This window comes from Dreissena polymorpha, chromosome 8 (assembly GCF_020536995.1).
Source record: "Dreissena polymorpha isolate Duluth1 chromosome 8, UMN_Dpol_1.0, whole genome shotgun sequence".
In the NCBI taxonomy this organism is placed as follows: domain Eukaryota; kingdom Metazoa; phylum Mollusca; class Bivalvia; order Myida; family Dreissenidae; genus Dreissena; species Dreissena polymorpha.
Window position 1 is genome coordinate 70,078,677 of NC_068362.1, and position 14,604 is coordinate 70,093,280.

The window sequence follows — 14,604 nt, forward strand, 5'->3', positions numbered from 1 at the left end:
CTATAACACGATTAAGCTTGTTTAAGTATTTTTACACATTTTAAATGAATGGCTAAATTGCAATTTTGCCATGGTTAAAGTGCACTTAAGAAGTTAATTACAAGTTAAACAAGACTATTGCCAAGCAATAAAAGTCCCCTACCGGCTCCACCATTGTCAGAAATTCCACCATTGTCAGAATATATTTTATTTGTTGCCATAGCAACCAGAATTTTTGACGTAGAAACAAAATGAAATGACATGCATAATGTCCATATAGCCATCTATCCATGTTCCAAGTTTCATGAAAAAATATTAAGAACTTTTAAAGTTATCGCAGGATCCAGAAAACCACCATGTTCAGCATTATTTGTAGTCTATTTGTTGGCACAGCAACCATAATTTTTGACGTAGGAACAAAATGAAATGACGTGCATAATGTCCATATTGCCATCTATCCATATTCCAAGTTTCATGAAAAAATATTAAGAACTTTTTAGAGTAATCTCAGGATCCAGAAAAGTGTGACGGACTGACGGAGGGACTGACGGACGGATACAAAACCAGAAGTCCCCTTCGGTGAAACCGGTAGGGACTAAATAATCTGAATTTACAAATTTAAACAAGCAAATTCATTGAATTGATATCCCCTGCCAATATGCTTCTGGACACAAGTGTTATATTTGACACTCGAAAAAGCATTTTCTCAAGATACAAAGGGCCATAACTCCGTTATTAACAAATGGTGTACAATGCCATTTGGTGTGCATCATCCTCTTATCCTGATGATATACATATATACTCATTCCAAGTTTCAATGAAATCAGCCAAAGCACTATCAAGATATGGCTCCGGACACAAAAAAAAGCATTTTTTTCAAGATACAAAGGGTCATAACTCCCGTTATTAACAGATGGTGTACAATGCCATTTGGCGTGCATCATCCTTTTATCAATATAAATACTCGTACCAAGTTTCAATGAAATCCGCCAAAGCACTTCCAAGATATGGCTCTGGACGGACTGACGGAAAGAAGGACAGACGGACAACGCCAAAACAATATCCCTCCGCCTATGGCGGCGGATAATAACCGTTATCCTAATGCTATTTATAAGCTTACAACAACAAATAACTCTTTGGGCAAGTGCTGTTTATTGATATGTCTAACATTTTCATTTTGAGGACAGTAATTGCAAATTTCTTGGTCACTTCTTGCCCTTCTTGGTTGTTTTCTTAGCAGCCTTCTTTGGGGATGTCTGCAAAAAAACACTATATCAAATTCTTAATAATATTGTAATTAAATGTCCATTGAAAAAACATTTTGGCTTTATTCTGTGTTCTAGTTTACAGATTGGCTTGGCTTAGTATGCGGGTGACTTAGTTCCTTAAAGATGGTCACATAAATGCAGAATATTACAAACAAGAGATGTGTTTGTCAGAAACACAATGCCCCCTATTGCGCCGCTTTGAAATACAAGAGATGTGTTTGTCAGAAACACAATGCCCCCTATAGCGCCGCTTTTAAATAATATTTCAATACATCATTTGGCAGGTTTAGAAATTATCTCCCTTTTAAAGCTTATTACTTCCCTTCGATTGTATTTTTACTTTTGACCTTGAAGGATGACCTTGACCTTTCACCACTAAAAATGTGCAGCTTCATGAGATACACATGCATGCCAAATATCAAGTTGCTATCTTCAATATTGCAAAAGTTATTGCCAATGTTAAAGTTTTCAGAAACGCAATGCCCCCTTCTGCGCCGCTTTGAAGCCATATATTTGACCTTTGACCTTGAAGGATGACCTTGACCTTTCACCACTAAAAATGTGCAGCTCCATAAGATACACATACATGCCAAATATCAAGTTGCAATCTTCAATATTGCAAAAGTTATGACCAATATTACAAGTTTTCGGACGGATGGAGAGACTGACTGACGGACAGTTAAAAAAACTGTATGCCACCCTTCGAGCGCATAAAAATATTTTTACATATCAACAAATGCCTGTTTAAAATTCAACAAGAGATGTGTTTGTCAGAAACACAATGCCCCCTATTGCGCCGCTTTGAAGCCATATATTCAACCTTTGACCTTGAAGGATGACTTTGACCTTTCACCACTCAAAATGTGCAGCTCCATGAGATACACATGCATGCCAAATATCAAGTTGCTATCTTCAATATTGCAAAAGTTATCGCAAAACTGTAACCAAGGTTAATGTTTTGGGACAGAATGACAGTGACAGAATGACAGACAGGCCAAAAACAATATACCCCCGATCATTCGATCCGGGGGCATAAAAATGAACAGTGAGACTGAGATGTTCAAAAGAACAGTGGAAAACAAAACACTTGATAAAGATTATATACACTGTACCTTTGTTGTTTTAGCTCCACCTTTTGCTCTTGTACCCTAAAATAAACCAAAAACATAAATTGTTTAGTTCACTCAAAAGTTCAACATTTGTATGGTCACAATACAAGTGTCCAGCTATTAAATTAGGTTTACAAATATCCAGAGAGGTGCAAATGCAATCACCATCAATAAAAGTTGGTAACTTCTTGTTTTATCTCTCTGAATGTCGGGTTAAATGCTCATTTCTTAGCAATTTCTTAGAAACAGCTTTTGAGAACACCAGTCTAAGTTGCCCCAAAAATCTCTGGAATAATATGCTTCAAGACACCTCAAGAGGCTATTTCACAGTCTCTAGTGTTTTCAACACAACCAAACAATTGTTTCTTACAATATCTCCCCAATAAAGTTCAATTTGAGGCCACCCTTATAAAGTACTGGGTATCAAGATTAAATAATGACCGTAAACTTTAGTTTAATGCATTTTCCCCCCTTGCATATCCGCAAATGAAATGAGATTTAAAAAGAATTTAATGACCTTAATTTTTAGATCTTCGCTTGACTTTAATAACTCTGCGTTTCTTTCCCTTAATAGTCACGGTAAGTTCAGTTCCCCCAGTTGCAGGTGTGAATTGTCTTTTCTTCCCCAATGCAGTCTGGAAATGCAATACCCTAGCAGGTCAGCTCTGAACAATGACAATTTCATATAAAACAAGTGGTGTTTTTTATACATTCAAAATACTTTATAACAACGCGTTTGTGCATTTGCCTGTAAACATTCCACATGATTAGATACAAAATTTCTTTACATGTAATTTCACTTTTTTTCAAATCTTACTGGCACATTCACATTTAGACCAGAAGGTTATTTGAAATGAGAGAAGCCTTCAATAACCACTTTTATCGAGAATTCTTTCTTACTTAATGTGACTAAGTCAATACAAGGGCCCCAAAAATGCCAAAAAACAACACTGAATTTGACCAATAGTAACGGAATCTTTAAAATCTGATGAAACTCTTTATATAATATACAATTAGAACATTTTATGCATTCATAGATAAACATCACATACTAAATAGGCCTGTGTGGTTCAAATTTTTATGTTAAAATTGACAAATATTATTGTGAGCATTTATGTATCCATACATTCTGGACATTTACTAAGCATGATTGGGCAGATGGTTTTAAAGTTATGACTGCGATCACTTCTTCATATGTCTCCTAAGTCACAAGGTTATTGTTTTCTTATTGCAGATCGTTTCCCTCATTGGTTTTCTTTTTGTTATAAAGCATTAGATATAATTATTATCTTTTCATAAAGTGCATTTATGTAAAAAATAATTATTAACCTTTCAGTATGTAAAGTTTTTCCTCGCCTAGTCATTAAAAAAAAAAGCAACTCATAACTGGTGCCACGCTCGGCTGCAAACGCTTGTCAGAATTTTTTTTTTTTAGAAGTCAGTGACCTTGACCTTTGACCTAGTGACCCAAAAATGGGTGTGGCGAGTAGAACTCATCTTGGTGCATCTACATATGAAGTTTCAAAGTTGTAGGTGGAAGTACTTTTATTTTAGAGCCAATTGTTAAGGTTTTAGCATGACGCCGGCGGACGACACGACATGACATGCTGGCTATGTCAAGAGCTCAGGTTTCCTCCGAAAACTGCCTCGCTAAAAATCAAAAGTCCTAAAAATAGAGACATCATTTTCATGCATATGTGCAACCAGAATTCTCTTTAGCTGTAAAAGATATTTTAACTTTTATCATTTAAGATCACTGTTTCATAAGTAAACCTTCATCTGGGCCTTCCAAAACAATCTAATTAATTACAGTTACATTACTTAATATTAAAGGAAGTTGTATTATAGCTCAGTGCACAATTTGCTTTTCAATAAGTATTATTAATCATTACCCTGCGAGTCTACACTATAGTTGAAAGGGATGGAATGAAACTAGAAGTTTTAGGCGATTCAAACTCTTCTACGTACATTTCTTTGGCGCCTTTAATTCTGACCTTTACTTTAACCCTTTACCACTAGTCTTAGATCTGCATTTTGATGCATTGTAGTACCTTAGAAAGTTACATTGAATTTAAGATCTTTCTTACTAGATTCAAGTTTTGACGGCTTCATTAGTTACTGATAAGCAGCACACAGCATAAAACCTGAACAGACTGAGTTACTTGCAGGCTGGTCTGGTTTTATGCTGGTTGCAAAAGTCATTTTAACTTCGCTCCTTATCAGGGAAAGGTTTAAGCACCAGAATATAATTCAGACTAATGGTATCTTATTTATGATGCAATACTGCCCTTTGTCAATGGAGTTTAGGTTTTTAAACATTAGTGCATGATCAAATAAATAATAACCAAAGGGCAATAACTCCCTGAGAATTACCTGACAAAATTCAAATGGTAGGAATGAATTGTGCAAATATTGAAATTGGCTTAGGAGTTCTAGAGATCTTGCAAGGAAATCAAAATGACATTTGTAAACAAAACTGCCATCACTATGAACAAGATTCTGTGTCAAAAAACACTGATGCTTGTCGATATCAATTGAATGGCCCTTTTTAATCGTATTGGCCTTAAATTAGGCACATGTCCTCAAAGTCAATATGAGGTCAAGCTATGAATGTGTGCCAAGTGTTGATTGGAAGTACCAACACTCTTTGATAAGTAGTATAGATTTCTATTTATGTTAACCAAGAATGTTGACCTTTAATCTGTAAAAGCCGAATATGAGGTCAGAATGATGTTGGCATGTTAAAGGGGCCTTTTCACAGATTTTGGCATATATTGAAGTTTGTCAATGAATTATTTAATAAAAAAATGTAAACATTGGAACTGAATAGCTTCATTAAAAAACAAGAATAAAATTTAAACAAGAGGGCCATGATGGCCCTGAATCGCTCACTTGACTAACCAAATACAATCCCAACCCAGTTTTCATCAAGATAAACATTCTGATGACCTCTACTGTCTACACAAGGTTTTTCTAATATTTGACCTATTGACCTAGTTTTTGACCCCATGTGACCCAAATACAATCCCAACCCAGATTTCATCAAGAAAAACATTCTGGGGATGAAAACGGTGACCTCTTTTGTCTACACAAGGTTTTTCTATTATTTGACCTAGTGACCTAATTTTTGACCCAAGATGACCCAAATACAATCCCAACCCAGATTTCATCAAGATAAACATTCTGAACAAATTTCATAGATTGGATGAAAAATGCGACCTCTATTGTCTATACAAGGTTTTTCTATTATTTCACCTAGTGACCTAGTTTTTGACCTAGTGACCTAGTTTTTTACCTCAGATGACCCAAATACAATCCCAACCCAGATTTCATTAAGATAAACATTCTGACCAAATTTCATAAAGATGAAAACTGCAACCTCTATTGTCTACAAAAGGTTTTTCTATTATTTGACGTAGTTTTTGACCTAGTGACAAATACATTCCCAAGCCAGATTTCATCAAGATCAACATTCTGACCAAATTTCATAAAGATTGGATGAAACCTGCGACCTCTATTGTCTACACAAGGTTTTTCTATTATTTCACCTAGTTTTCGACCTAGTGACCTAGTTTTTGACCCCAGATGATCCAAATACAATCCCAACCAGATTTCATCAAGATAAACATTCTGATCAAATTTCATAACGATTCGATGAAAACTCGACCTCTATTGTCTACACAAGGTTTTTCTATTATTTGACCTATTATGTGACCTAGTTTTTGACCTAGTGACCTAGTTTTAGCCTCGAGATGACCTAAATACAATCCCTACCCAGATTTCATCAAGATAAACATTCTGACCAAATTTCATAAAGATTGGATGAAAACTTCGACCTCTACTGTCTACACAAACAAATTGTTAACGGACGGACGGACGCACGCACACACGCACGCACACACAACGGACGCCAGACATCACACGGTCACATAAGCTCACCATGTCACTTCGTGACAGGTGAGCTAAAAAGCAGTCCTCAAATGGGATCGAACCACTGACCCTTTAGATAAAAGTCTAGCACTTAAAACAACTTTGCCATCCATGCTCATATATAGAGGTGTATTTTTTACATGATGTATGCTACCCTTGATATGTCGCAAAACCTAAAGATAACAGAAGTTCCAAGTTGTTCAATTGTTTTCAGGTTTTTGCTTAAAACTATGCATATAATGTATATTTTAGGGCATAGTAAATGTTCAGAATTACTGTTTCTTTGCAAATATCCGAACTTAACGAAAATTTGAAAAATCTGAAACATTTTTTTAAAAATTTATTCCATTTACCAAAACATGAAAAGGTCCATTTAATAATTAGAGTTTGTAAAAGAACATCAATGAAGTAAAACTTTGTAGCATGCTGCAAGTTTTGTTGTTCTAATATGTCAGTGGAAGAACGTCAATTGGGATGAATCAAGAATTTGAGCATCTTAATTGCCAAAAAGTATGTAGATGTCAAGGTAAACAGTAATGTGATGAGGTTGTATTAAGAATGTTCATAGATCCCTGAAAAAGATACCACCCATAAAAGTTATCAAAGCCTTGTAGGAAACATTATTGATATGTATAAAACATATCATTTAAGGTTAACCTCGGACATAGGGATGGACGGAAAGGCCAATCACCAGAATGATTATCTGAATCTGTACATCCGTAGGGGAATATCATTATCTCCCTCCCCCCTCCACTATTTGTGACGAGCAGTCATTCTAATTTATGAAACCCACAAAAGTCAGAAATTAGTGTTTCATAACACATTTAAAATACATGTAGTCCTGAACATCTTCACTATATATTTTAAAGTTTTATTTCACTCACTTAATAAATGTGGAAGAGGTTTGCTACTTCATACAGACTGACCAAAAAACTGACAAACCTATCAATATACCACCTCTTGACGAAGTCCAGTTTGCATGAGTTTTTATTGTAGCAAAATGACCAGACAATATGCAGATGTTCACCCTCTAAGATACATGTATTATTTAATTCCGATCATCTGGCAGATTACAGAGATCTCTCACAGAAGAACCAGGCAAACCAACTGATGCACCAACAGATTTGACAATTAGATTAAACCTATGCAAATCTCCCTACTGGTAATGCAGACAGGAAACTTATCCCTTGACAATGAACCTTTTTTTTTTAAATATCATTAATTATCAATAATAAATCAATAATACCTGCTAATTCACAATGAACTTTATAAACACAAGAACTCTTTATAGGATCTTAACCCATTTAAGCCTAGCGTGAAGAAAAAGGGCCTTGGCAAACAGCGTAGACCCATATGAGACGCTGCATGATGCGGCGTCTCATCAGGGTCTGCGCTGTTTGCTTAAAGGAGTTTCTTTAAGAAATATTCTAAATATAGAAATAAATATACTAGACATCCCTAATTTGGAAATAAATTGATCCAATTTAGAATGATGGGAGAGTCCACTAGGCATAAATGGGTTAAGCTATAGAACTACAACAGCATATGAGCATGCACATGTAACAAATAGATGTGTCACAGACACACATGCCCAAAACACATTTAGACACTGCTAGTTTTCTGCCAGTATTTAACATTTGACCTGCCGAAGGATGAACTTTATACATCCGAGAAAATGACTGGGTTGAACAATATTGGCCATCTGTGCAGTCATTTTCGAGACAAGTTATTTTAACACAGATTATCCAGTTCTTATTTGGACAAGCTGTATTTTTACATTGAACGGCTAACCTTTACCAACTAAAGGAATCTATGGGATATATGCGAAACACAAACTCTATACAATTACATGTGGTATGTTACTTTAAAATAGTCCAAAGATAGACTAAGTGAAAGTTGGGACATGCTTATATATGCCCATACGTGACATCTGACCTCATGTTTTACCTTGACCTATACACAAGGCCAATTTGCGTCAAGCATGACATGCGACATTATTCACACCAATTAATTGTGAAAAGTTTTAAAATTGCCTCAATAACATACACTGGATGTATGGATTGAAAATGAATAATGCTACGAGAGAGTTTTGCAAACAAATAAAAGCATGCAATGATGATTGCAGCACTGCACTTATTTGTTCAAGTGATCTTTTTGCCTTTACTTTTTTGTTTAATCAAGTGCCCCGGAGCATTTTCCAAGAGGACCTCATAGGAACATTACCTTAGGTTTCTTTTTTGAGTCTTCTTGCTCCATTTCCTCTTCCTCCTCCTCCTCCTCATCTTCCTCCTCTTCCTCTTCGTCCTCCTCCTCCTCCTTTAATTCATTTATAGAAGATACAAATAGAAACTAATAAAGTGTTGAAAACACAAAAATGAGTCGCAACTCAAAAATGGGTCGCAACTCATAAATGGGTCGCAACACAAAAATGGGTCGCAACTCAAAAATGGGTCGCAACTCAAAAATGGGTCGCAACTCAAAAATGGGTCGCAACTCAAAAATGGGTCGCAACTCAAATGGGTCGCAACTCCAAATAAGCTATATACAAGCCAGCAGTATAAGACTCTACAATTTGGATGATGTTATTCTTTTTCGAAACGCAAAATGTTTGAACAAAGTAATTCAAATTTTTGAAGAACATCATGAATATAACAGAACTATTTATATGCACACTACAAATACAAAATATTTCAATACTAAGTAAACAAATACAATAATTCTGGAATTCTGAACATTTGACATGCATAATATGAAATTTAAGTTTTATTAAAATCCTTTACAAAATATTTTTTTAGTTCTGGCTGCCCATTTTCACTGATTGACAACTGATTGTGATCATTTTGGAATAACTGTGGTTCTTTGCATTTATATTCAAAAAGCAATTAAGGTAGCGCACCTCTAATGGGCACATATCCAAATATAATCTAATTAATTATTTTCTTAATCAGCATCATTTCACTGAACTACATGCAAATTTGTAGGTAGGCTTTCCATGCTTTTTAAAAAAATATACCGATTTTTTCAAAACCACCCCCACTCTCGGCTTTTGTCCAGTTTATTTTCACCCCTGGGGTATATAAAAGTTCCATAATTCATTCAAATTTCCAAATATGGGCATGCAGTTGGTGTGTACAGATGATGTAAAGGTGTTTAAAGTTTAAACAAGATGAAATAAGTATTCTTTTACAGACATTTGTTTTTTACAAATTTTTATCTATGGAAGAGCGCCATGAATGTAAGTGATTTCAGCCAAGTAAAAATTGGGTCGGTTAAAAACAAAGTGTCATAAAATTCAAAATAGTATCATTTAAGTCAAATTTTGAACTTCGTTTTTATAGAAACACAATATACAGCAAAAATACCAAGAACTAGACAGATTTACCGTTTACTTTTTGAAATAAAAATAAAAATGCAACATGCATGGTTCGTATATTCAACAGTAAATCACCCAATTTCGCCATAACGTTGTTTTAATTTTAATAATTGAAGAATGTGCATAAAAATTGCAACATATTTAACAATGAATATAGCTCTATGCCATATTAAATCAAATTACGTTAGAAAATAAATAAAACGCGTCGCAAAAAAGTATACGTCGTCAGCAGGATTCGAACTTGCGCGGGAATATCCCAAAAGATTTCTAGTCTATCGCCTTAACCACTAGGCTACGGCACCTAATAGTAGGCTCTTCAACCTTCGAAGAAATCGCGGGAAATCATTAGAGGTGCGCTACCTTAACAGCATTCCCAGGGAAATGATGCAACTTCAATTATAAATGCAATATCATTGGTCTACCATTGGTCAAGAGTGGTCACAGGAGTTACGTTATTTTATTTAGAATATATTTGTAAGAAGTATTTTATGAGATACTTGTGTTAGTCTGTCATTAACTGAGGATGTATTGAATATATAATGACCCATTCATTGTTACCTTCACAATGATGTTAAGCAATAAAGACTTGTTAAAGAATTAATTCTTAAACTTCAGTCCCGAACATTTATGAGTGAACCCAAGACTGGCTTTGGGCAGCGTCTGAAGAGAATTTCATGAGAACTAGTTCATGCTTACAAAGCTGCCCAAAGCCAATCTCGCATTAGCTATTAATTGTTCAGAGATCATAGCTGAAAATTCACATGGAATATATTACGACACAAAAAAATAATAAGCATTTTGTAAAGTGTTAAATCTATCTTACTGGACCACATTTAGCGTTGACATTTTGGCTATTACTATAAAGAACAATGATTTTTTATGTGTTAACTTATATTTTTTCTCAATATTGTATGAAGTTTTAGTTGAAATAAAGTGTGTATGGGCTTTAATGAGAATGGCTCCTGATTAGTACTTACATAAAATAATTTACAGTGCAACTAATAATACCTCGAACGCATGTTATAATTCCATAATGTATTTAGCTACAGGAGTTACAACAGTGTTATTATTTGTTTTGATGTGTATTACCTCTTCATCTTCCACTGAATCATCAGCACTAGAGGTCTCTCCTTCTAGTTTCCCTTTCTGAAGGACAAATACAACACAATGCTAGCAGAGTTTGTTTTGATTTTTCTTTAATTATTGGCTATGCAATATGGGGACTGACTGAAGGTAGCATTGCCTTAGGTTTTGGACCGAAGTGAAAGCATTTGGTTGATCAGATATGGTAGTAACATAAAAGATATTGTTATTTAGTTAGTACAAGTAATACAAGATTCTGAAGAGGAAAATATAAAACTTGTTTCATGCAAACCTCAAACGACTACAAATGCTCACAATTACTGGTAGACCAGCTCTTTAATTATTTGCTAATTAATAAAGCTAAACAAAGATATGCCACAATTGGGCAAAGATGAGATATGGCAACAAACAGTTAACACAAACATGGCCAACAAGACGCCAGCAAAACTAAAATGTTATTTTGATAACTGTCCATAACTAAATTTCACCATTAAATGGCCTAAAAAAGGGTACGGTAAACAAAGCCCATGGCTTCATTATCCAATTAATTTACTGAACACCTTTGGACAACACAAAATCATTGCTATAAATTTCCGTCAATTTACCTTCCCCTTTTTCTTGTCCGCACCAGCTGCAGCTTTCCGTTTCCTTGACTTTTTGGGGCTATCGTCTTCTGTGAGTTCTTCATCCATGGTTGACTCCATTGTAGATTCATCCTGGCTGTCCATTTCATCATCATCTGGAGGGAACTCTGCCATTAAAAAAGCATAGCATGCGATATCAGGCGTTTTCAGATTCTCAATGGTGGGGAGGGGCCCTTGCCTTTTGAATTTTTGAACAATCACTTAAATAGCCGATTTAAGTGGAATGAAAAGGTTGGTGTTAGTTCTCATTTGAGTTGAAGCTTCATTTCATTTAAGTTAAGGCTTCAACTCTTTAAGAAGTTTTTCACTGGGAAGAGGCCTTTCATTGACCAGTTATATAAAGTGAAAATCCCCAAATATTATTGATGAAATGTAATTCGCATTATGAGGCATACTCCCATGAATGCTCAATGTGAAAAAGAGCTCCGCATAACGGGTGCCACGCTCGGCTGCGAAAGCTAGTCAGAATTATTTATTTTTAAGAGTCACAGTGACCTTGACCTTTGACCTTGTGACACGAAATGGGTGTGTCGTGTAGAAGTCATCAAGGTGCATGCACATATGAAGTTTCAAAGTTGTTGGTGGAAGCACTATGATGTTAGAGGCAAAGTTAAAGTTTTATATAAGAGGTCACAGTGACCTTGACCTTTAACCTAGTGACCCAAAAATGGGTGTGGCGTGTAGAAGTCATCAAGGTGCATGTACATATGAAGTTTCAAAGTTGTAGGTGGAAGCACTGTAATGTTAGAGGCAAAGTTAGTTTTATATCAGAGGTCACAGTGACCTTGACCTTTGACCTAGTGACCCAAAAATGGGTGTGGCGTGTAGAAGTCATAAAGATGCATGTGCATATGAAGTTTCAAAGATGTAGGTGGAAGCACTATGATGTTAGAGGCAAAGTTAAAGTTTTATATTAGAGGTCACAGTGACCTTGACCTTTGACCTAGTGACCCAAAAATGGGTGTGGCGTGTAGAAGTCATCAAGGTGCATGTACATATGAAGTTTCAATGTTGTAGGTGGAAGCACTGTAATGTTAGAGGCAAAGTTAGTTTTATATCAGAGGTCACAGTGACCTTGACCTTTGACCTAGTGACCCAAAAATGGGTTTGACGTTTAGAAGTCGTCAAGGTGTATGTACATATGAAGTTTAAATGTTGTAGGTGGAAGCACTATGATGTTAGAGGCAAAGTTAAAGTTTTATATTAGAGGTCACAGTGACCTTGACCTTTGACCTAGTGACCCAAAAATAGGTGTGGCGTGAAGAACTCATCAAGGTGCACGTACATATGAAGTTTCAAAGTTGTAGGTGGAAGCACTATGATGTAAGAGGCAAAGTTATAGTTTTATATTAGAGCTCACAGTGACCTTGACCTTTGACCTAGTGACCCCAAAAATGGGTGTGGCGTGTAGAAGTCATCAAGGTGCATGTACATATTAAATTTCAAAGTTGTAGGTTGAAGCACTTTAATTTTAGAGCCAATGTAAAGGTTTTAGCATGACGCCCGGACGGCGGACGGCAGACGGCGGACGACGAGGAGGCTATGACAATACCTCTGGTTTTCTCCGAAAACAGCCGAGCTAAAAATGAAAAAAACTAAACATTTAAACTGATGCTATGTTTGTGGCTTTATGCTACTACCAGTTGCCCACACTTAATCTGCCATGCCAAAGGACATGTACACTTAACAACTGCTGTCTAAAAAATGTAAGAGCTTTCTAACCTGGGCCACATTATACCCCGCTTTCCCCCACCTTTAAAAAAAGTAAATGATCATTATTTTAGCGACACGTACCAACCAGCTGCTGTCCACCAAGCGCTATAGGTCCTGCACCCTCCACCAGCCTGAAGGTCACAGGCGTGTCCATTCCGAAACTTACATCTAAACTGCACTGGAAACAAGAATAACAGACCTTGCATAATCATACACTTGAAGAAATGACATGTTTATAGATAATAGGGCGTTTCTTACATTGACTTTTTTTTATTTCTTCAAATATTTTGATGTATAACATTAACTTTCAGATGTTTATCAATAACAGAATTAACAATAAATATCATTTGAGCAGATTGAGACGTGTGCAACATGTAGTATTTAATTAAACCTATTTATAAAAGTTAAAAAACCGCTAATGTTTTAGTTTTAAAGTATAAGAGATGATATTGCATTGATCTTGCATTTTATTTTATTTTGCAATATTTTTTTAATTGCGACATTTACTTGACATATAAATGCAAAAATGTATATTTTCAATACCATGTCCGACGAGCCGAGGGTGAGTGACAGTAGAGCCTGCTTGACATCCTTCTTGTCAAAGTTCTTAGTTTCGATCTGTATCAGATTTCTCTCCCCTTTCACAGCGGACGCTCCCAGGACTGCGGTCTTCAGGAAGAGCGTATGCACCATGTAGTCATCATCATCGTCCTCCTCGTTGAAGTTCCATGTGTATGTGGGGTGCTCCTTGCTCAACTCAACACCTGAAACAATTTATATTTATAATCATATCAATAATGTTTCATTTTTCCAAATTGTATAATTAGAAGCGCTGTAAGCCTGTTATTTCCAATCCAAAAGGCACATGCTGTAAAACAAAAGGCCAAAAGCAAATAGATTGCTCTCCAACAAACCAAACTAGTTAATGTGCACTCTTGAAAGCTCATTACAAGGTCAGTGAAATTGTTCAATCCAAAATGCACTAAATGGAATATTTGAAATATTTTCAGAAACAAATGTTTGAGTTACAATATATTAAGCTGAAAGCAATATTGTTAATGCTGTTAATAATATATAATCACACAACAATGCACAAGAAATGTATATCGAACAAATGTTATAAATGTTAAAATTCTATATAACCGACCATGTGACACGGACTGTAAAAAGTTTAAAGGAAACCGAGGATTAAATACATACCAAAATGAGTACATCATATGCATGTAAATTGTTCTATCATGTCAACTGTTTTCATACACGCACTTTCAATAAATTTTAAGTTCCACTTACCCCAGAAACATTCCTGTGAATCCGTCAACATGGTGATACGACTCTGGACCTCACACCAGCAAGTAGCTGTCGGAAAAGGACGAACTGCCAAGTTGCGCGACGGTTATATACCGCGCCACGATTTGCACGAGCATTTCCTTTCGTTTTTTCCCGCCTATTTGGCAGCTAATTTAGGAACATGCTTGATTGGTCATAACAAAATAAATAACAATTTA

General features: G+C 35.7%; 1 protein-coding gene across 2 annotated transcripts; it reads right to left on the reverse strand.

The window, feature by feature from the left end:
- Positions 1–1,112: 1,112 nt before the first annotated feature.
- LOC127843267 (nucleoplasmin-like protein ANO39) lies at positions 1,113–14,557 on the reverse strand. 2 transcript variants are annotated; one of them, XM_052373146.1, is made up of 9 exons: positions 14,390–14,557; positions 13,643–13,863; positions 13,181–13,277; positions 11,348–11,493; positions 10,749–10,805; positions 8,510–8,602; positions 2,874–2,991; positions 2,360–2,395; positions 1,113–1,235 (listed from the first exon to the last, which is right to left on the reverse strand). In XM_052373146.1, the coding sequence occupies exons 1-7, from the start codon at positions 14,418–14,420 to the stop codon at positions 2,875–2,877; spliced, it is 762 nt and encodes a 253-aa protein (XP_052229106.1). In that variant the 5' UTR covers positions 14,421–14,557; the 3' UTR covers positions 1,113–1,235; positions 2,360–2,395; position 2,874. The 2 variants fall into 2 exon arrangements, with proteins under 2 accessions (XP_052229106.1, XP_052229107.1); XM_052373147.1 differs by lacking the exon at positions 2,874–2,991.
- Positions 14,558–14,604: the final 47 nt, after the last annotated feature.

Bases quoted from the DNA above. Each gene is read 5' to 3' on its own strand.
- LOC127843267 (XM_052373146.1), bottom strand. From the start codon at position 14,420: ATGTTGACGGATTCACAGGAATGTTTCTGGG. The intron at 13,864-14,389 runs GTAAGTGGAACT...AAATTGTTTCAG, and splicing joins TTCACAGGAATGTTTCTGGG to GTGTTGAGTTGAGCAAGGAG. The intron at 8,603-10,748 runs GTAATACACATC...AATGAATTAAAG, and splicing joins ATTCAGTGGAAGATGAAGAG to GAGGAGGAGGAGGACGAAGA.